This window comes from Cololabis saira, chromosome 15 (genome assembly GCF_033807715.1).
Source record: "Cololabis saira isolate AMF1-May2022 chromosome 15, fColSai1.1, whole genome shotgun sequence".
NCBI classification, from domain to species: domain Eukaryota; kingdom Metazoa; phylum Chordata; class Actinopteri; order Beloniformes; family Belonidae; genus Cololabis; species Cololabis saira.
The window spans coordinates 21021866-21044365 of NC_084601.1; the positions used below are offsets into that span (position 1 = coordinate 21021866).

Below are 22500 nucleotides of genomic sequence, written 5' to 3' on the forward strand. Positions count from 1 at the left end.
GAAATGTATGAAAATACTAATGTCTTTTTCAAAAGTGTTTCCTACACAGGTTGAGCGCTGAGAGGAGGCGCAGAGGAAACAGCCAATGATCGGCTCCCATTGGGGTGAGCCAAATCAGAACATCCCAATTTACATAATCTTATCCTGCCTATGGTAAAATTCATCATGTAAGTGCATGGAAATCTGTCTGTGGCCTACTATAACGTCTCTGAATGCATGTATAACTAATCTCTAACTAGAGGTGTCAAGTAACGAAGTACAAATACCTCATTACCTTACTTAAGTAGAACTTTTGGTTGTGTATGCTTCACTGGAGTAATTATTTTTCAGACGGTTTTTACTTTTACTTTTACTTTTTTCACGCAATTATCTTTACTTTTTACTCCTTACGTTTTAAAAACAGCCTTACTCTATTTCATTTCGGCCTTTAAAAAACTATCCAGTTAAATTGTGCCATCCGGATAGAGTGAATTTGGTTGTGGTTGGATGAGAAGTATAAACATATTTGGTTTGTACGTGTCTGCTCTCTGAAACACATGTTAATGCTCAATAATGCACATATATGGTTCTTTAATATATTTGCATTATACTAAGATGCATTCATTTTCAATGGCTTTTAGCCTTAATGGTTTTTCCCCACTTATATTACTTTTACTTTTATACTTTAAGTACTTTTGAAACCAGTACTTTATACTTTTACTTGAGAAAAAAATAAATAAAATAAAATAAATAAATTTTGAGTTGATACTTCAACTTCTACAGGAGTATTTTTGAACTCTAATATCTATACTTCTACCTGAGTAATGAATGTGAATACTTTTGACACCTCTGTCTTTAACACTCGTCCTGACCTTTCCTGTTTTCCTCACTGACGGCTCTGCTTATAAAAATGGAATACCATACGCAGGTTATACAATTTGTGATAATTCTTAATTGTTGAAAGCGCCCTCCATCTCCAGCTCCACCCAAGTAGATGAAACTATATACTGATCAAAAGGTAAAACTGTTACAATCTATACAGATTCCAGATATGCTTTTGGTTGTGTATATTGTATTTTATAGATTTTATATTTTGTGGGCGAACCAAGGATTTATTTCATCCTCGGAGATAAATGTGGTTAATTGATTGGTGAACTGTTACAAGCCTGTCAACTACCTTCATCTATTGCTTTGTTAAATGTGAAGCCCACACCCAGTCCAACCCTGTTTTCACTAGGCAATGCTTCAGCTGACCATGCAGCAAAAGAAACTGCCAAATTTGGCTTACCTGTCTATGTAAAACTTTGCCCTTCTATACCCGCTAACGACCTGGTTTCTCCTAATGATGTAGCTCTCCTACAAGAAGACTACTGAGGTGAAGAAAAAAACGGATTGTAGCATTCCCATGGTTGTAAAAATGTAAATAATTTGTGGGTCAGCAACGACGGCCGCGTTGTTGCACCCACATCCTTGTACACGTGAATAGTTGATCACAGTTGGCAATCACAGATGAGAAAAAGGGGGAATGTGTCAGATAGTGTTGAAAGACTGATAAGCTCCAAGATTTGCATCCTATAAAAATATTGCAAACATTATCAACACTCCCCCCCACCGTGACTTTTTTTTGAAGCTCTGCAAATAGACATTATGTGAGGGATATGAAATTATTCTTGTATGAAAATGTTCATGTATGAAAATGTTTTTGTATGTGCAGAGAATTTTAAACTGGACTTAAATGGACAATGTTGACACCTGTTAACACCCATTAGGAAGCACAAAACTCACGCTTCATGAAAGGATTATGGGTAGACCTATGACCATACCAAGCAATTCAGTTCTGTATATATGAAGAAGATGGACTTCCATGCCATGGATGAATCCATGATATCATTCTGTTGTACTCTAAACTTTTGCTGTCCAGTCAATCCACAGACAAGTAAAAGCTGTCCAGTCTCCTCCTAGTAACAAACCGTGCCATAACCTCCAACCCGGCAACTGGGTCTGTGTCAGGGAGTTCCGACGGAAAAACGCCCTGAAACCTCGCTGGTCTAAACCTCAACACGTCCTGCTCACCACCAACACCGCCGTCAAGTGTGAGGGGCGTCTAACCTGGTTCCACGCATCCCACTGCAAGAACACAACTCCTCGACCATGCAGCGGAAACCAGCCGATTCCTTCTTCTTCCTGCCCGGAAGTAGCTGAGCTCCAGCACCTGGGACCTCTGCAGAGGAGCAGGGGAGCAGGGGAGCAGGAGAGCAGGGGAGCAAAGGAGCAGCACAGGCCAAACTGTGACTCCACATGCTCTCCTTCTGAAGAACCGCTTGTTAAGCCTAAAACAAGCCAAAATCCACTATTATAGCTACCTTGCTACAATGGTTAATCGCTGTTCCATACCTCTACCAAAGGATGTTTACTGGATTTGTGGCGTGAAGGCTTGTGAATATCTTCCAAACGGTTGGTCTGGAATATGTGGTCTGGGCCATGCGGTACCAGCCATGAGAATCGTTCACATTGTTAGAAGAGAATTGTACACACACACACAAACACCATGGACAAGATTTTTTGGTGCCCTCGTTCCAAATTACGGAGTCATGGCAGCTTTGGAACAGATAAGAGATTTATCCCATGCAGTTGAAGATTAGCCAACACCACTGCAAAAGACATGCCTATGCTCTCACAAGAAATGACTGCTTTAGGGATGATGGATTTATTAGCTTCTCAAGGGGGAACTTGTGCTGTCATTAAAACTGAATGTTGTACATTTATACCCGCAATGCCACAGTCCAAGAAATAACGCATCACTTGAAAGATATTGCCAAAATGTTACATACACCTGTCATAAGTAGTTTGTTTCATTGGTTTAAAGAACAGTTAGGACACGTTGGTTACTTGATATTTGAATTTGCTTTGTTGGCTTGTTGTTATTTGGTTTCCGACCACATGTCTAAGGTTTACTTGCAAACACATGTATCACTCAAACTATTACTAAAAGGTTTACTTGCAAACACATGTATCACTCAAACTATTACTAAAATGATGTACTCCACTGTAAAAAAAAAAAAAAAAAAAAAAAAAAATTGTGAATTGATGAAGCATTTTGACCATTTGGCCCCCCTGCAGGGACACGACGACGCCTTGCAGATTGCTCAAGCCCCCCTTATGCTCATAGACATGCGGGTTCCAGTTCCTGGGGACCCCTGCCGGGACATTGTCACGCAAGGTCCGGCGTTCTGCATCCCTGCCGAGACTTCCAGCCCCCACAGAGACAAAGAACATATACGGACTTCCTGATCACTGGGGTGGTCCCAAAGCTAAAAGTCCCACCTCTCTTACTGGGCTGGTTTATTCCTGTAACTTTTGTATAAAAACCCTTTGGACAAAGCAATTTGTGTCGACACACCAAATACAGACTCGATCTGCGATGGTCATGTCGACCGCCGGCTGAACTGATTAAAACCTCTCTATACCACGAGCGGACTTCTGAACTGGTTTTTGATAAATTCCACAACACTACCCTCAGACCCTCACCTGTCTACCCTCAGACCCTCACCTGTCTACCCTCCGACCCTCACCTGTCTACCCTCCGACCCTCACCTGTCTACGCTCCAACCTTCACCTGCGGTCTCCAGCTGATTCACTCTTAACACATCTCAGACCACAGGACTGATAGGATAATCTTATAAGATTTAAGATCAGTGGGAAATGGGTCGGGAAGGGGAAAACTCCTGCAACAATGTCCTACGGACGGATGAGGCTACAATTCTTTGCCAACTAAAATGTGCCAAAAAACATACGCAATATTTCACCAGAAAAAAATAACTCATCTCAACTGCAAAGCATGTTGGAGGAGGGGTGAGTCATCGACCCGCCCATCACCTTCTCTGCATACCAGAGTATTCTCCAGGTTGGGTTACAGATGCACCTGGCTTGATCCGTTTTTACTGTCTACATTTTCCAGCAAAGCCCAATCTTAATGTGCATAACTATCCCATTTAAAAACACATCCCTACCGCGTAACACTCTTCCGAAGGGGCCAAACCTTTTCAGTTAAATATTTAAATTTCTACCCATCTTTCTGATGCACACGTGATGATTTCAACAGCATGTTTCTTTCTTCTTTCTTTTTTGTTTATTTTGGTCATCCAAAAAACAATGTTATTACATTGGTGCGTGCAACCATCATTATCATACAGCACACATGGGGAAAACAGCATGTTTGGTAATGTTCTAGACTGACGGTCTGACATCTGGTGGGTTTACAGGCTGGTCGGGTCCTATCGAGAACCGGCTCTTATTCAAAATCGGTTCCCGGTGTTCCAAATCTTAGGAATCGTTTGCTGAATTTGCGATTCCCTTTTCGATTCCAGTGGGCACGAATGACATCATCAAGCCAGCAGTCAATAGTAAGCATGGCGCCCAGGCGATTCAAACGCTCGAAAGTCTGATTACATTTCAGTAAAAAAGACGATAACAGGGCAACTTGCAATACTTCCCAAGTGAATATTTCGTCAAAGGGAGGAAATATACCAACTGCAAAAACATTTGCGGACACAGCACGGAATAACAATCAATTAATGTTGCGTTTCCGATCCACTCCGACCAACGTCAGTAATTCTCAACCCAGCAGCAGCAGCGTTAGCATGTCCTTGGCTAATAATACTGCAGGTAACTTATCAACTAAGGAACACTGCCTATCATATTAGCAACAAGTAGAGTTGTTTTCTTGTTTTTTATTTAATATGATTACAAACATATTGTATCATAGCTATAAGTTGAGGTATGTTTGCCTCATTTTTCTCAAAAATGAATAAATAAATAAACAAATAAATAAAGGCACAGTGGAAAAACTTATTTGTTGTTGTTTTTCTGAGGCTGTATTTGCCTAACAGAAGAAAATTAAAGATCTTTGTGTTTTCACAGGGATTAAAAGAGGGTACTACTGTATGTAAATGCTGCCTCACAGCAATAATAATGCACCATCTCACCATCATTTCTAAAACAGCACAACATGTGTTTGAAGACTCACTGCTCTGGTTTGGTGTCCCACGCTTCTCTGTGTCGGACAACAAGGCAGCCCCAGGAAGGACACGCAGGCAGCGAAGCAACGGGCAGAAAACACCAGCTGAATGACGCACGTCACGATCAAGGGCACCCAAAGGATCAGAGTGGTACTCTAGATGGAGAAAAGGGAAGTGGGTAGAAAACACCAGACCTGGGAGAGTGTAATCTTAAACAACAGCAAGTTGCAACTACACGACATCAGTTGGTGTACCGGCTGGATAATAACATCTGAGAGAATCGCCTTTATTCTCAGACGGGAAGACAGCAGAAATAAGAAACTGCACAGGAGAGATCAGCATTGTGTTCTTTTGTTGTTGCGTCCACTTAGTTGCAAACTACAAACAGAATAAGAAGCTTACAGTTCAAAGTTTTCTTTGGAGATGATGAAACACGCTGGTAACCGCTTAACCACTTAACTGCCCCCGAGCAACTAATGCAGATGTGTTACAGCCAGAAGTCCAAGACACAAGTCCCATCTGCTCCTTCTTATCCAGAATTAGGTCTTACGATGTCAATGGGACAATTTTGCGAAAGTTTAGACAAATCTTACGGGACTGCGGGTTGCAAAAGAGTAAAATTATTAAACACGTTTGATGTCGTAATGCCAAGATGCTGAAAAGAAAGCCTCAACCCCACCTCACACCTAGCCATCCCACCCTTTTTTAAGAGCCATGGGGTCAGATTTGAAAGTGTTGATTCTCATACCAGCTCCAATGAAAGACGGGGATGTGTTGGCAAACTGCAGAGATGAACTCTTGAGGCTCCAGTTATCACTCAATTAGCTGCTTACTCCTGCGCAAGTTTGTAACGTTACCTCTGGAGGTACCAACAGCTTCTCAATATCATTGAAGTTACAAGCAGATCAGAGAAAGGACCATCTTTTGAACTCTGGTCAATGGCACAAAGGACGCCAATGTTTCAAAGGGGAATCGGTGGAGTATAGGGATCTGCAGGAACTGCCATCCCAACCATAGGGATCTGCAGGAACTGCCATCTCGACCATAGGCCAGCAAGCTGGTGCTGTGGGAGCCAACACGCGGGCGCCGGTCAAGACGACGTCCTACACTAACATATGTGGACATACTCAAGAAGGATGCAGGGGCCTAGGGCTGGGCGATATATCGAGATTTTAATATATATCGATATATTTTCAAACACGATATGGTACGAGACAATATCGTTTATATCGATTTAAAAAAAACATTTTTTTTAATGATTTTGATATAGCTTATTTTGTGACAAATTGACTTGAATGTTTTATTTGAGATTTGCACAAATGTTTTGTTATTTGCACAACTGTCAACCTCAGTGGAAAAGTCTGCCTGTTACTGTCTACATTGTATTAATTGTACAGTGTATTTTAATTTAATTGTTATGCAGGAAAGGGATATTTGTTTTATTTTATTCAAGAAGCATTTTTATTCTATATATGCAGGCAGTTTATTTTTATTTAATTTGTTTTATACATTTTGATATTGTGCAGACCTCTGTTAATAAAGGTACCTGTGTGACATTTGGCACGAGGCTTTGTATTAAAACTGACTGTTTTTTTAAGGGTTTGCCTCAGAAAAAAATGAAGCTAACAGAGATGCTATGCTATAATGCTTTGGGGGAAACCCCAATTAAGGCACAGAAAAAATATCGAGATATATATCGAGTATCGCCATTTAGCTAGAAAATATCGAGATATGACTTTTGGTCCATATCGCCCAGCCCTACAGGGGCCCATAGTACCAGCGAACTGGAAAGATGTATGGAGAATCGGGATGACTGGAGACAACAATGGACGGCTCGTCTGAGGACGACCTAGAGAGATCCCTTCTGCCACCGGGCCATCGGCAGCAAAACATGACTGACTCCGTGAAGATGGATACCTCCCCACCCACTCATATACTCACATAGATCCTAGTTGGGTCAAAAGGACACTCGTTGGTGACGCTCGAGTAACCGATGGCATCAGGAAAGCGGCAGTGAGTCAGGAGGCTCCGCCCACCATGAACAATGGCCCTCACCAATGAGACGAATAACCCAACGGCTGAAGCCGCTGTCATGACCGCCGAGGCCAGGCTGAGTATGAACAGTGACCACACCTGGGAATTAAACAGACACGCAGGTGGAATAATCATTCTAGGGAAACAGACAGTAAAAGATTTTTGAAAGTTTTGAAATGTCACAGCAGTAAAGGAATGGGTCGAGTCATCGCATGCGTTTTCCACTTCTATGTAACGGTTTCTGTGCACAGCAAATACAGACATCGTTACTCATCCGGTGTTTTCAGAGTCCTGACAAGTCAAGATGTTTCCTTTGAACACGGTCCATACAAGCAGGAACGACAGAAGTCTCAGGAATTTAAAAAGAAGAAGAAATAAACACTAAACCTGTGTAATGTAGCATCTGTTTCTGGATAGGGCACGGCGGAGTTTGATCAGATTGACTTGAGTCTTGTGTGGAGTTTGAAAAAAATGGCTGAGTTGTATTGAGGAATTTATCAAAAACCAGTTCAGAAGTCCGCTCGCGGTATAGAGAGTTTTTAATCAGTAAGCCGGCGGTGGACATGACCAGCACAGATCTAGTCTGTAGTTGGTGTGCCGACACAGATTGGTTTGGTCAAAGGGTTTTTATACAAAAGTTACAGGAATAAACCAGCCCAGTGAGAGCCTGTCAGAGGTGGGACCCTTTAGCTTTGGGACCACCCTTGAGGGATCAGGAAGTCCGTATATGGTCTTTGTCTCTGTGGGGGCTGGAAGTCTCGGCAGGGATGCAAGACGCCGGACCTTGCGTGACAATGTCCCGGCAGGGGTCTTCAGGGACTGGAACCTGCATGTCTATGTCTTAAGGGGTATATGAGGCTTGAGCAATCTGCAAGGCGTCGTTGTGTCCCTGCAGGGGGGCCAAACTGTGACAATGCTTCATCAGTTGCATTATACTTCTCAAAAACTGAACACAAATAAACTTTACAAGAGAGACGGATGTCGCCTCAGGGCCAAAGTGAGCCAGAAGAGTTTGGATCTGTGTTCTGGTCAACGCTTCTTCCACTTTCTTAAAAGTCTGCAGCGCTGCCGGCAGACATTTACAGAGGGATGTACCATTTCAGATGCTGACGTGGTGGCGAAATCAAAAATGCCCGCAGTGAGATCGACTCGCTCTTGCAACCAGCCTCTAGCCGTCAGTCGAGCGGATCTTATAGCGCTTTTCCACTAGTACCTACTCAGCCCGACTCGACTCGCCTTGGTTCTTTTCCACTAGGGATCTAACGTGCCGTAGATACTTTTTCTGTATCTATTCTGCCGAGGTTCTAAGCGACTGAGACGGCTGCATCTGACGTCATCACACTACAGGCCACCGATTGGTCAGGGGGTTGGAGTCAGACGTCTGAGTCAGGATGTGACATCAGTGAAAGAGAGACTCTGACGGCGGCTTCTTGTTCATTTTATTCGACAGGCAATGGCAGCACAAAAGTCTGTTTCATGATCCAACTCTGAGGTACAGATGTTCATAAACCTGGTGGCTGAGGAGAGAATTAAAAAAGGGATCTAGACGGGCGATAAGGAACGACAAGATCTACCAGGAGCTCTGTCACTTCATAGCTGCTCGCGGCTCCCAGCTGACTTTTCAGCAGCGCCGAGACAAACAAACTCTAATTTTTTTAAGTTTATATCGAAACCACAGTCCCAGAAGCACATATATCATCTCCTCAAGGTTCTACCTTTAGTGTTGTTGTCTTCTTCGTTTAGATCACACAATCAAATACGTCACAGCAGCTTCGCTCCAACCCTCCTACTTCTCATCTGCGTGTCTAAAAAGAAACGAGGGCAGGGCAAGGCAAGGCAAGTCGGCCTGAGTAGGTACTAGTATAAAAGCGCCATTAGCTCCATATGAGTGTCAGTGCCGAAGCAAGAGGGTTGGCGTTTGGGAGTTTCAGCCGCACCTGCTGCGTATGTTCAATTCACAGCAGAGATAGGAAGACCGGAAATGTCTCACTCTGTTGAATTTTTTCTGCCAACAATAGTCGACAATGAATAGTTAGCGACTATTTTCATTATTAATTTTTGATGACAACGTAGACTAAACTAAACTATTCTGCACATTATCATGATCACATATACATCATGACAAACCGCATACAGAAGTCAACTGTCCAATAAGCTTACTGAGGTGTAAAAAAAAAAAAAAAAAACAACTTTGTGACAACAGAGCTGTCAAATTAGGATTTCCTCGGGGTGGAAAAAAGTGGAGAAGCTCTGGCAGCAAAGAGGTGATAAAAGGCATGTATCTGGTGTTTTCATTCACGCCTTCAGATGACAGGTGACCCGAGGAAAGTAACACGGTTGAAAAGTCAAATTGTTGCCCGTCAGCCCCACCCTTCCTGCTTCGCCAGGGATTTCTCTGACAAAGACAGGCAGCGGTTTGTCATCCTCGGCCTGCTGCCTGCGTACAGCCGACCGCCTCGTCAGTCTCGTCTGAGCAGCCTGGCAGCTGACTGAGTCAACAGAGGAAAGGCTGCTCAAGGCGGGGGGGACAACACGGATGCTGTTTGAGCTCTACCGGCATGGATCCACAACATCTGAGGCCGAATGCTGCTTTTACTGTTTGTTGTTGTTTAAATTGAATTGAAATTTTATTTCAAACATGAAACAGTAGTGAAAACAAAACAATAATAATCAATAATATCAATAATAAATAAATGTAAATAGGAAAAAAAAGACAAAAATATAAATAAAAACATGCATCCATCATAATTAACATGCTCGAAAAGGAGTAGGAAGAAGCAAAAACGTATTAAATCCTACCCCCTAAACTCGCTCCGGGGGAACATAATTATATAAAAATATACAGAATAATGTTTTAAATTTTAAAACTCAGTTATGTTTAAAATGATATAAAAAATGTTTAAATATTATTTTCATTAATTTGTTTTGTTTTCCTTCAAGTATTAGACATGTGACAAGCAAATGAACGATAGGAACTTTTGTGGTTATCGGTCGGACCACTTTGCAGCGGGACTGCATTGCACTTGACTTATTTACGTTTGATGCTGATACCTGAAACTGGAGTATAAAGATGGATAGCTGGCTAGCAACAGGGAGAATTAAAAAGTTTGGAGGTGGGCCGCGAACATTTTTGAGACATAAAACTGGGCCCTGAGTTGGAAAAGGTTGGGAACCACTGCTCTATTTCATTATAATCAAAATTAATTTAATTCCTATACAAAAAAAAAAGATATCTATATAACACATAATATATATTATGTGAACACACACACACACACACACACACACACACACACACACACACACACACACACACACACACACACACACACACACACACACACACACACACACACACACACACACACACACACACACACACACACACACACACACACACACACACACACACACACACACACACACACACACACAGGCAGAGCCCCACCACAAAAGCAACCAAAATCATGAAACAGATTAAGCGATAGTGAGAGAAACGACAGCAACTAAGTGAGGACCTGAAGACAGACTGGTAGAGTGCAATGATAATGTGGATTTGGTACACACTTCACATCAATGAGAAAATAAGAATAGCAAGTATAAAAATAGGTGAAAAAAAAGGGAACATTGTTCTCTGTATGATGAAATAAAACTGAAGTCATACTAACCAGGCATCGGCTCTTCTTGTTTTTTGACAGGACAATAAACAGAACGCCAACAACGATACCCTGCAAACAGACAATTGGTGAGATTTTAAATACAAATGCTATTCATAAAAGATTTCATATACATATACACAAGTACGTGTGTAAATATAAAATCAGGGTGCATTTGACTGCAAAATGTACTTGAACCCCAGATATACATTCAGACACAAATGCAATCGATGGAACTGAACTCGTTTCAGCTTCGTGAAGGGAAGTACACCTGCTCTTGACCAGTTTAACTTCACAGAGTCAGTTACCGCGGTAACAGACTCAAAGTATGAGTTAGCTCAACTGAACCCTCCTACTCGGGGTTCACTAACCTCAGCGTGTGCAGAAAACTCTGAGCTTCTGAGTTCAGTGTTCAACATACTCAGAGTTTCAACATAACCCGCTTTGTGAAACGGACTCCTTTCGTTTCCACAAGGGATTCATATAATTGTTTTGATGCAAATGCATTTAATTAATTGTTTTCTATGGGTTTGTAAAAAGAACTTAAGGTTATGTATAAAAAAAACTCGATGGCCTGTTCAGCAGAATCATGCTGCTTCAAGAATAACAGTCAGTTTCATTAAACAAAATATTGGAGTATTTATAATAATAATTGTCATCTAGCTGTCACAGTCTCCCGTCTCTACAATTAGCAAAAACCACCCAAAGTAGTTGAACCATTCTGGTTGTCTCTTGTGACAACTGCTCATCACCTCGATCTGCCCTGTCACACGTCAACAGTTACCCCTTTTCCACCAAACCGGTTCCAGGGCTGGTTCTGGGCCAGTGCTGAGTTTAGAACCAGGCTTTCTGTTCCCGCTGAACTGGCTCTGGGCCAGAAAAAACGGTTCCAAGGTAGCACCAACTCTTAGCTGGGCTAGAGGAAAGAACCGCTTACATAAGCGGAGGGGGCGGAGTTGTTAAGACCAATGGCAACAGCAAGACGGCGACATTTTCAAATAAGAATTAATCTGGATAGACAACTTGTCTTTTAGCGATATGGTCCACGGAGGTGCTACGTGGAGAAGGTCCGTATTAGAGCAAATACGTTGTTGTTGCTTCAACTTTCGAACCAATGTAAATGCAGAAACGTAACTGACATTTGCAGTGACGTAATGATTTGGCTCCCCTTAGCACCCGAGCTATGAAAAAACAAACCGGTTCTCAGCTGGTTCGCAAGTTGAACGAGTTGTGAACCAGAACCAGCCCTGGAACCGGTTTGGTGGAAAAGGGGTAAGTGATGGCGCCAGCTCACAGAGCTCGAGGACATGATGACAGAAGCAAATAAGGGAGGAGGCCGAGGGGCTACAGCCGACTTGTTGATCCGATTCAATTAGGGACAAATAAGGTTGTTTGTTATGTTAAGTTTAGGTCCTTATTTATTTTACTTGTTTTTTTTGTGTGTGTGGTAAAATATAAAACGGGGCATTCTGTCGAACCCTTTAAAAAAATGTTTATTGTGTAATATGCATTACATGGAGCACCCAATAAAGAAACATGAAAAAAAAAATATAAAATCAGTCCGGTGCAGCTCTCTTTTAGCGCTTTTCCACTAGTTGGAGGCGGGTTGGAGTTAAGCTGCTGTGACGTATTTGATTGTGTGATCTAAACAAAGAAGACAACACTAAAGATGTAGAACCTGGAGGAGATGATAGATGTGCTGCTGGGTCTGTGGCTTGTGTTCGATATCAAGTTAAAAAATGCTTGAAGTGACAGAGCTCCTGGTAGATCTGGTCGTTCCTCATCGCCCGTCTAGATCCCTTTTTAATTCTCTCCTCAGCCACCAGGTTTATGAACATCTGCACCTCAGAGTTGGATCACCAAACAGACTTTTGCGCTGCCATTGCTGGTCGAATAAAATGAACAAGAAGCCGCAAGTCGCTCTTTCGCTGATTTCTGCCTCCTGACTCAGACGTCTGATTCCAACCCCCCGACCAATCGGTGGCCTGTAGTGTGATGACGTCAGATGCAGCCGACTCAGCCGCTTAGAACCTCAGCAGAGTAGTTACATAAAAAGTATCTACTCGGCACGTTAGACCCCTAGTGGAAAAGCACAAAACCGAGCGAGGCGAGCCGAGTCGGGCTGAGTAGGTACTAGTGGAAAAGCGCAGCAGGTCCTCGTTTCAACTCTGGCTCATTTCAGATGTTGGCAGCACCATTTTTAATGGTTGCGATGCAGAGGTGACACCCAGCTAAACCCTCAACACTTCTGAAATGTTGCTGGACCGTTATAAGCATGTGTAGCACTCACCACCATCCCTGAAGCGAGGGCTATCACGTTGGAGATGGCGTACTCCATGGCCCGGGCCTGCTTGTGCAGGTTGATGTGTCTGAGCACCACGCCATGCACCAGGGCTCCCAGCAGGAAGTTAACGTGTCCAATAATGATCACGCTGAGGCCCGCCTTCATCTGCGCCCCGGGCTCTTCCAGGCTGGTGCAACACACTCCTGGGGGGGGGGGTAAGTCATTGAAGCAAAGTAGCAAAAATCATTTCTGGGATTGTTACGTCATCCACGTTGCCTTTGTATTGACCACAGACATGTCAGCCAGGTCGAACCCCCAGCCGCTGTGTTAATGATTGGCTGCTGAGCACATAGATGTAGTGCCGGCTGTGTAAACTGAGACTGTCCACAGCATCAGGTCAGAGTGGACTAGAAGCCCCAGAGAAGTCATCTGAGGCACCAATAAACTACATTAACTAGCAATAAGTAATTAAGATTCAATAAAAGTATAATGAGAAAATCTTTTGGATCAGTCCAATACTTTTCTGTCAGATTGCTTCAGTTACGCTGCATATTGAAAAAACACAACCTCCAAACCATTCATGTCCTTATTTCAATACCTAAAGGCTGTTACACCGACACCATTTAGCCAGAATAAGCCAACGTATCAAATTTACTCTAAAAAGCTGAACTACAGATGTTATTTGTTTTTTTTGGGGGGGGGCGGTTTGGTACATATGTAGCGCATTCATAATGAGTTGGCCGTATACAGTATATAACATATTCACAATGTATCAAAATCCTTTATAGTTCCTTGTTGATTTTATTCTAGGAGCTTTTGTCGGTATCGTCTTGTTTTTTATTGTAGTGTTTTATTTGTGTTATTATTGATTGTGACATTCCGGTGTCTGTGAAAGGTGCTATATTAATAAAATTTACTTATTTACTTACTTATAGAGTGTTTCAAAAACGTGAAGTTCACTAATAACAACGAAGGCTTTGCGTGTTCCAAACGTTCAGTACTTCTGCCCGACGATAGGCTAAATTACCCATAATGCATCTCAGCTTATAAAAAGGCTGCCACTCAAAGCCGCACTACCCACCGCAGGAGTGGCAGTATCAACATCAACTCCACCATAATGACAAAAACATTGACGACACTGCTGAGAAGTCTCCGGTTTAGGAGTTTGCAACGATGATGCAGATTCTAACGCGTCTTGGGCATCGTCTGTGGCCTCCACCTCCTCCGAGCCAACAGACTTCCCCCATACGGTGGTCAAACTTCCAAACTGCAGCACAGGGGAGCCACAGCTTGCTCCAGGGATGAGCAGCTGGTAAAGAAGACCCGCACACTGGTCCAGCTTGAGGAGCTGCAGCGCTTTTATTTACCGCACTCCAGCCGAGTATAGCTACGCCGTTCACTCTCTCATCCACGCCGCCTCACGTCTGGATTGCACGCTCACACACGCAAAGCTCAGCCCGTTAAAGGGCACATGACACCCTTATGTCAAGCTTATGCTGCTGTTGGAGGACAACTAGTACGTACTCTCGTCTCAGCCTTGCTGGAGCCTTCGATTCTCAGATGGACGTCCGCTCATCTTAAAGTAACACGTGTGAAGGAGGAGCTCCCGTTTGCGAGACGTAGGAGCCGTACGTTGGCAGAAGCAAAGAGCTTTTGTGTGTGCAGAAAATGTTTTGATTAGGGCGGGGGATGGATTCAGATGTCAAGAATCGATTTGATTCCAATTCTTAAGACAAGAATCGATTATCACGATTTGATTCGATCCGATTCGATTCCGACATTGATTTGGGTTAGTGTTATTAAAACCATTTTTTGAGCTCTTGCATGAATTATATGACTGTGTTATGCAACATATTAATACTAGTATTATATTGAGATTCAACAGCAAGTATTGGCAACCAATGATGGCTCCCAGTATGCTTATATAATGGCTTTCAGAAACATCGTGTTGCAAAATTATCAAACAGATCCAGGGCAGCAAATAGAGGACGTATGAAATCGGTTTTATTTTTTCTCACATTCCATTTAAATTTTTTCCATTTTCTGTCTATTTTGGTTTTTAAATTTTGAGAATTCGGTTTTTAGCATTTTATGCAAATGTAACCCCAAAACAGTGCATAAAGTAATGAAATATAGACAATTTATGCAATTATAACTGAAAACTTTAATGTTTTCATACATTTAAACATATTTAAAGGCAAAAACATGGCACAAGTTATTCTCTTGTCCAACAAAACATTCCTTTTTTGTGCATAAACAAAAAAATACCAAAAGTTGTAATGTAATGATGACCAAACAAAAAAAAAAAAAAAAAAAAATCGATCTAGACATAGGAATTTTCAGGAATTAATATGAGAATCGATTTAGAATCGGAAAATTGATTTTTTTCAACACAGGCCCAGTTTCGACGACCTACGATAGCACGCTCCATCGTGCTCTTAACCTATGCAAGACCTACCCATGACTTGTTAGACATATGCTAGTGTATTCAGCAATTGTTCCAAAGTCGGCATAAACTGTAAATCGTCAAGGTGCAACAGGACCTTTAACTGCAGAAACAGGGAGAGAGATCATGTAGCTTTGGCTTTGCTCACAAATGTCAGCTCACTCCCTTGTTCCCTAGTTTCCTTTCATTGCATTCAAATCTTAAATTGAAACAAAGGAACTTTGACCTTTTTTTTTAAGATCAGAGGGTGTAGGTGTGGAGGCTAGGTCACTTTCATGACACTGTTCAAGATTTACTCGTTCAGTCACTCTCTCGTTCTCTCATCCGTCACTGCCTTTAAACTAGTTAGTGAGGACAGACACCTGGTAGAGTTGTGCCTGGTTTCATCCCAACTCAGGTTCATCCACATTGTGCAGGCCTAATGTGTTTATCTTCTCAAAGGACATCCAAAACAACTGGTAGTCGGGAACAAACTCGGAACAACAAATCAGAGAGATGGATGGGTATAACGAGAGAGAAGGCATTTCTGCCAAAAAAGCGAAGACTTCTTGTAAATATCTCTAAAAAAATGGGATACCGAATTTAACTTTCCTGATGAGCAGGATGGGCGATGTTAGTGTCTCTCACGGGGAAGGAACGTGTGTCTGTGTCATCAGTCATTAATGCCAGAGAGCCACATGAGTGAAAATGTAAATGTTTCACTTGAAGACAATCAATGTGTATATAAACTGAAAATACCGTAGTAATATAAATAAATGTGCTTTAATTCAATTTTGTGTTTTCATTTAGGCTCCATTATAGGAATTACATACATAGGAATGTCAGGAATTTCAGGGTCGGCCTATCAAATTCTGAGCACATATATAGTTTGTAAGTGGTTGACAGATAGATATTTTAGATTTGTTGTAAACCTGTCTTAAAATGTAATACTGGACCCTGGTTGGGCGGGTGGCGGAACATTTCCCTTATTTTTAAATCCAAAACTTGACAGGTAAGGGCTGCTTCCATGCAGACATGTGTCTCGTGACGTCAGACACGCGTGAGGCGGCCACACGAGTTACAATCACCGTAAGAAAAAAAAAATACAAAAAAAGAGTTTCAATCCCCGTAGCCTCATCAAACACGTCGACTTCAAACCGAAACTTTGACAGGAGCGCGGCTGAACGTGTCCAATGACAGACACCGAGAAAAGCCTGATTTATGGTTCTGCGTTAAATCGACGGCGTAGCCTACGCCGTAAGGTACGCGGCGACGCGCACCACACGTGCGCCTCGCCGCGTAACCTACGGCGTAAGCTCTGCGTTGGTGTAACGCGGAACCATAAATCAGCCTAAAGACTTGACTGAATAAGAGTCTCTGTGTGAAGTCGTTGGTTACCTGAAACGGCCATCTCGGTCAGGCCACCAGTGCGTTTCTGATGAGGGATATTTATCTGGTTCCAGAATTTCCAGCTGATCGGGGAGTCTTGTCACCTCTCCAAACCACTGGCAGGTGGAGGTGTCCGCTGACGGCGCCGCAGCAGCGACGGACACTTCCAGTCTTACCAAAATAATGACACACTAAAGTCACGTTAACGCTGCCAATGACTCAAGGCCCCGTGTGTTTACTTTAAAAAAACATTGTATACTTTATTTAGATTATTAAACTCACCAACGTTGTGGTAACGTCTTAAATACTCCACAGAAGTACGCGCACATAGGACTTCACTTTAGTGAAAACTGCGATGCTTTTATTCTGAAAGTAAAGACGCTAACTAGATGGCGTTAAAGTTGGCAGCTTTGATTCACACCTTTTGCAGATGTACCTGTTGATTTGACTTAATCCAAGTTACAACGTTGTGTAGTTGGAAGGATCAAACTTCAACGGTATTTTGGAGGGACATGGAAAAATGTATCTGTGATAAAACTGGACAATCCATTACAATCACACCCAAAGATATTATCTCGAAATTTGAATGTGATGACAAACCAATATGTTTTATAACAAATCTTATACTTCTGATGGGTAAATTTAATATTCATAAGAAGATGTTCTCCAAGTCCCTTCCAAACTTTGATATATTTACAGTGGAATTAAACTTTTATATAAACACTGTAGAGCTAATGTCAAATAATAAGAGTGAACGAACACTGCTGTACTTTAAAAACTTACTTTGAGTAACTCCAGAATAAGGAGATATTTTGTGCCTTATTTTATTTTAATTTATCTTTTCTTATGTTTTTATATGTGTATTATCCAATTGTAAATATCTACAGAGAAAGATTTTATTTTACATACAAAATGAATGTCTGTATACCTGCAGTTTTTCAATAAAGTTTGGGAAAAAAGGATCAAACTTCAGGCTGGACTGTTCTCTGCTCATCCTACGAATGCGTGTTCCTTATAAATGTAGCGCCATTTAAAATGGAAAAAACAACAGGCTTTCCAAGGGTATAAGATTTATTGCCAAGAAGTATTGTTACAAAAATAAATGCTCTACTAAACACACATTTCCTTAGTTTTTGTGCTAAGTTTATACTCCACTGCTTAAACATAAATGTAACTTGGTCTCTTCCGTGGTCTTGGTTTACACACCGTGACTCTGAAATGCCCTCAGCTCCTCCTTTGTATCGTCTGGAAGAGTCGGCATAATGCTTTTTGAGCACAAGGCTGACCTTCACCTCTCTCTGTAGCCCTGATTTGACTGATATGACATAATTTTAAACCCTGCGAAGGGCATGTCGTGCTCGAAAAATGTTCTCCTGTCCATTTCAATACAAATAGCGGTCAGAACGGTTCAGTATCCACTTCAGGCTCCGACTTCCCAGTGAACGGGTGCATCTGCATCAGCTGCACAATTCTGTTGCCCTGGGCGATGCTGCACACCCGAGTCAACAGAAATGGCTCTTGAGTGCCAGTAGTTCTAATTTCATGCAGCTTTAATAATCATGTTTTTTCTCTGCATTTCTCAGTCATTTACTTGGATATTCAATCCCTGTTATTGTGTTCCTGGTAGAGAATAGCTCCTAAACCCCAATCGCTCGCATCAGTTTCCAAAATAAAAGGGCAAGTGAAATCTGCATAATCTAAAACAGGTGCTGTCGTAATCTTCTCCTCGAACAGGTCAAATGCCTTTTGACAGACGGTTTCCAATGAAGCAATTTGCCTTTAGTTTGCTTTGGCTGAGCCACAGGTGCTGTTAAGCGGATTCATTTCATCATGCAAAGGGGGCTGCAAATCCCTTGAAACGGCACAGGCCCAAAAAGGATTGCAGCTCCTTCACTGTGGCTGACACTGGCCATTCTTTGGCACCTAAATGACGTTTGTCCAACGTCACATTGAGGCCAGTTTGGAATGAGTTGGAATAGGGATGAGGGAGAGTCGGTACACAAGGAGCCTTATCTCAAAGATTATTTAAAAAAACATTGAAAAGAAGGATGATTTCTTTATATCAAATTAATGAGTGGTGATGCTTGCTATGTTGAGTTGGGTATTTATTTAATTAGTGATTTGATTTGATTTTTTAAGGATGAAGGTAACATGTAGACTGCACCTTTATTTGACATTTTTTTTATTCCTTGAGGAAATTTTGTTATCCCCATGGAGGCAATTTGTCTGTCAGTCTTTTCTCTTACTTCTTGCTTTCATTTCATTACTTTAATTAATCTTTTTGAGGGTAGGCAAATAATAAGCTTTGCTTCAGCCTTTTTCGGTCTAGATGGTATTTGTATATTGGACATTTTTTGTAATGTTTTCTTTGAACAGTGTAGCCTATTAGTTTTCTTGTTGTCATTTTTATTCTTTTTTTTTTTAGTGATGTCATGACCGAAATAAACTAAACTTAACTAAAACTAAAAAAAGATCAAGTCAATCATAATTGTCAGTTTTTAATAACAGAAATAATTAATTGACAAAATTAAGGAAACACCAGGTGTAACGTTTGAAAACAGCCAGTGGTTCGAGGGGGTTACCTTCACTGTCACATTTCAATTTTGGCAGTCGGACTCCTGTCACCTGCAGAAATACTCAGATTACTCTCCAGTTGTGGGGGAGATCAGTGATGGACCAGAGACTGAGTACAGAGAACTGGTGGACCGTTTTGTGACATGATGTGAAAACAATCATCTCATCTCAAATGTGAACAAGACAAATGAGATGATTGTGGATTTTAGGAGAGCCAGGATTAGGTCAGATAGTTTTTCCATCAAGGGAGAAGAAGTGGAGGTGGTGGAGGAGTATAAATACCTCCATGTTCATCTGGACAACAGACTGGACTGGAGATATTACACTGTTGCTGTTTATAAGAAACAGAGCAGACTTTACTTCTTAAGGAAGCTTAGGTCCTTCAGCGTTTGCAGATAGATGTTAAATATCTTTTATAAGTCTGTTGTGGAGAGTTCAGTCACATCTGCAGTCATCCGTTGGGGAGCAGCATCAGAACCAGAGACCTAAAGAACCTGAACAAACTGTTTAAGAAGGCTGGTTCTGTTCTGGACCCAGCGGTAGAGCTCCCTGGGTGGGTGTTGTGAACAAGTTGTATGAGCTGAGGTTGCAGAGCTGAGGGATGATGGGTAAAAAGCTGGGTTGAGTCCCTGTTTTGCACATAACTTTAAATAAACATCTGCTTTTGCCCTAAAACAGCATTCGACAAGAGTGAATGCCACAGCATACAAACTTAGCAACAGTAAGAGAGGGACAAATATACTGGATGATTTTAACATGTTTTTAACGTGCATTTTAACAACTTCTGCTCAACAACCACTGGTCTCAGACGTTTCAATGTGAAATGTTTTCTTTTTAAGCTGCCTCGAATGTTCAATATGCAATGCTTGACGTCCGCTTGGCTTCTCTTCATTTTACTTTCATGAAAAGTTTCCTATTTGACTCTGTTTTGCAGTTTGGGGCCAGTCAGCAGTGTCATAACACAGGGAGGTGTTGTGCAGCTGGTCCTCTGTGACAGCAGCAAGGTCCAAGGTCATGCAGCCGGTGCAACACCGTTTTCAACAGTTTCTCATGAAGTTCAGCAGTGCCTGCAGAAAGGATCGCAGGTAGATCCAAATAGCGCTGCACACCATTCATGAAGACTAACAGTCACAGCTGCAGCTGCAGGGCCAGACTAGAGCAGCTGGTCTGAAACAGAGCTTCATCCTAGATGCTGTTATAGAGCTACGCTGCAGGGGGACTCCAACATGATCCACTGAGCAACGCCCATCACCCTTCTCTCTCCTCCTTTCATCTTCTTCTCGTTGCAATGCTTCCTCAAGCTTAATGCCTAGTTGTAAGTCACATCCTGACCTGCAGTGCCCCCCTCTGACCACCTCAGTCTCTGCTATCTACACCTGTTTCTATAGTTGTCTCTGTACATCAAGTCATCCTGTATCAGTCATAAAATAAGAACACCTGGTTCTTCCCTAATGGATAATTATGAATATATATAATATTGGCCATGTATTTATGTCTCTCTTGCCTCTCTTCTTCAGCCTTTCTTTCCTGTCACTCTCCTCTTTTCTCCCTCTATCCGGCTGGTATTCAGCAGAAGGTCCCACCCCCTTATGATCCAGGTCCTGCTCCAGGTTTCTTCCCTCCTAAAGGGGAAGGTTTTTCTCCTGCTTGCAGATTTTTACTTGGAACATGGAAGTAGGGGGCATTGTTGGAGGAGGCGTAGCTACAGCAACCTGGCCATCTTTAATATCCAGGTACAGGGTGGTGAAAGGATCCATGCCCCAAAGGGGAGTCCCAGCTGTATATGTCTTCAGAGACACGGGTTATCCCACAAATGTGTCCGTGTATATCTGGAAAATACAAGAATTTAACTCTCAACTACAGGAGCAATGAGTATACCACATACACCAACAAATGTGTCCATGTGTATCTGGAAAATACAAGAATACAATATTTCAGTTTGACAGACGTAGACACGTTGGATTTAGAATTTATTTTGATACACTTATCATAAAGCCATTTTGTATTGTTTGAAATGTATTTTGATCCATTTTTCTTCCTGATTGCACAAACACCGAACCATTGATTGCACTTAAGTTTTAATGTGAATTATTGAAAGAAATACTAAATAATGGCTTTCTCCTCAAGTATTTTGACGGCATTCAGTTCATGAAAAACACATCGTCCAATACTTTGATATTAACCTGAGTAAAGTAAGAAGATACTATATACAGTAAATGGCAAACTTTATCCAAATAAAGCTTTATTCAAGTGAAACAATAGTTTCTTTACTACTTGGGGTTTTCACTTGCACTATTTAAGTCAACTCTGACCACTTGGTGGCATTGTTCATCCAACCTTGACTGAAGTAGCCTGACTAAACATTCTTCCATCCCAATGTTTATACAACATGTACTGTATATGTCTATATATATATATATATATATATATATATATATATATATATATATGAAGCTTTATGTAGCTTTATTTAACCCCTTCATCAAACACCCCAAAAGTTTTATTGTGCACCATTCGTCAGGTACTTTGTGTCGTTATATCCGTCGGTGAGAAAGAGCCTGGACGCTCTGTTCTCATTGACTGTAATATCACATCCAGCTGGAGTTTCCGCTGCATCTCGGGACACCAAATGGCCTACTTAAGAGAGCAGCTTAGAAATGTCTGAGAATTACAAACAGTTATAGCCGCCGCTGCCAGAATCCCAGTATATAGCGTATCATAGATAAGAAGCTGCACTTGAAGTTTTTTACGAGACCAGGAACAAATCTTCACTGTATACGTTGTCATTAAACTGACAAACTTATGTCTGTCTGGTGTTGTTACGTTAAATTGCGGAGGAAACGCCTGACCAAAGTCATAGGGACATCGGGGACAAGCCATGTTATGAAAAATGATCTTCAACGTGTAAAAACAGAATATGATAATAATCCTCTCAAAGCGTCTCATGTAAACGCCTTATTTAGAATGAAATCAGATTACTGATGTGCATGTAAACATGGTCATAGGTGAATGTGTTCATTTGAGCATCAAAACCAGTATTTTTCTTCAGTGCACACTCTCCTGTGTCAGTTTTTCTGCTCATTTGAAAAAAAAAAACTATTACACTCAGAAAACACAGTCGCTTTAATGTGTTTGGTAGCA

At 41.7% G+C, this 22500-nt stretch overlaps 1 protein-coding gene across 1 annotated transcript; it reads right to left on the reverse strand.

Annotated features, from left to right (window-relative positions):
- Positions 1-4972: 4972 nt before the first annotated feature.
- Positions 4973-21116, reverse strand: LOC133460799 (transmembrane protein 54-like). Its single transcript, XM_061741567.1, has 6 exons — positions 21021-21116; positions 14106-14280; positions 12978-13174; positions 10700-10759; positions 6939-7130; positions 4973-5152 (listed from the first exon to the last, which is right to left on the reverse strand). Exons 1-6 carry the CDS (start codon positions 21114-21116, stop codon positions 4973-4975), a joined length of 900 nt encoding a protein of 299 aa, XP_061597551.1.
- Positions 21117-22500: the final 1384 nt, after the last annotated feature.

Bases quoted from the DNA above. Each gene is read 5' to 3' on its own strand.
- LOC133460799 (XM_061741567.1), bottom strand. From the start codon at position 21,116: ATGGATCCTTTCACCACCCTGTACCTGGATATTAAAGATGGCCAGGTT. The intron at 7,131-10,699 runs GTTAGTATGACT...TTTAATTCCCAG, and splicing joins ACAAGAAGAGCCGATGCCTG to GTGTGGTCACTGTTCATACT. The intron at 5,153-6,938 runs GTGAGTATATGA...TTCTCCATCTAG, and splicing joins TTGACCCAACTAGGATCTAT to AGTACCACTCTGATCCTTTG.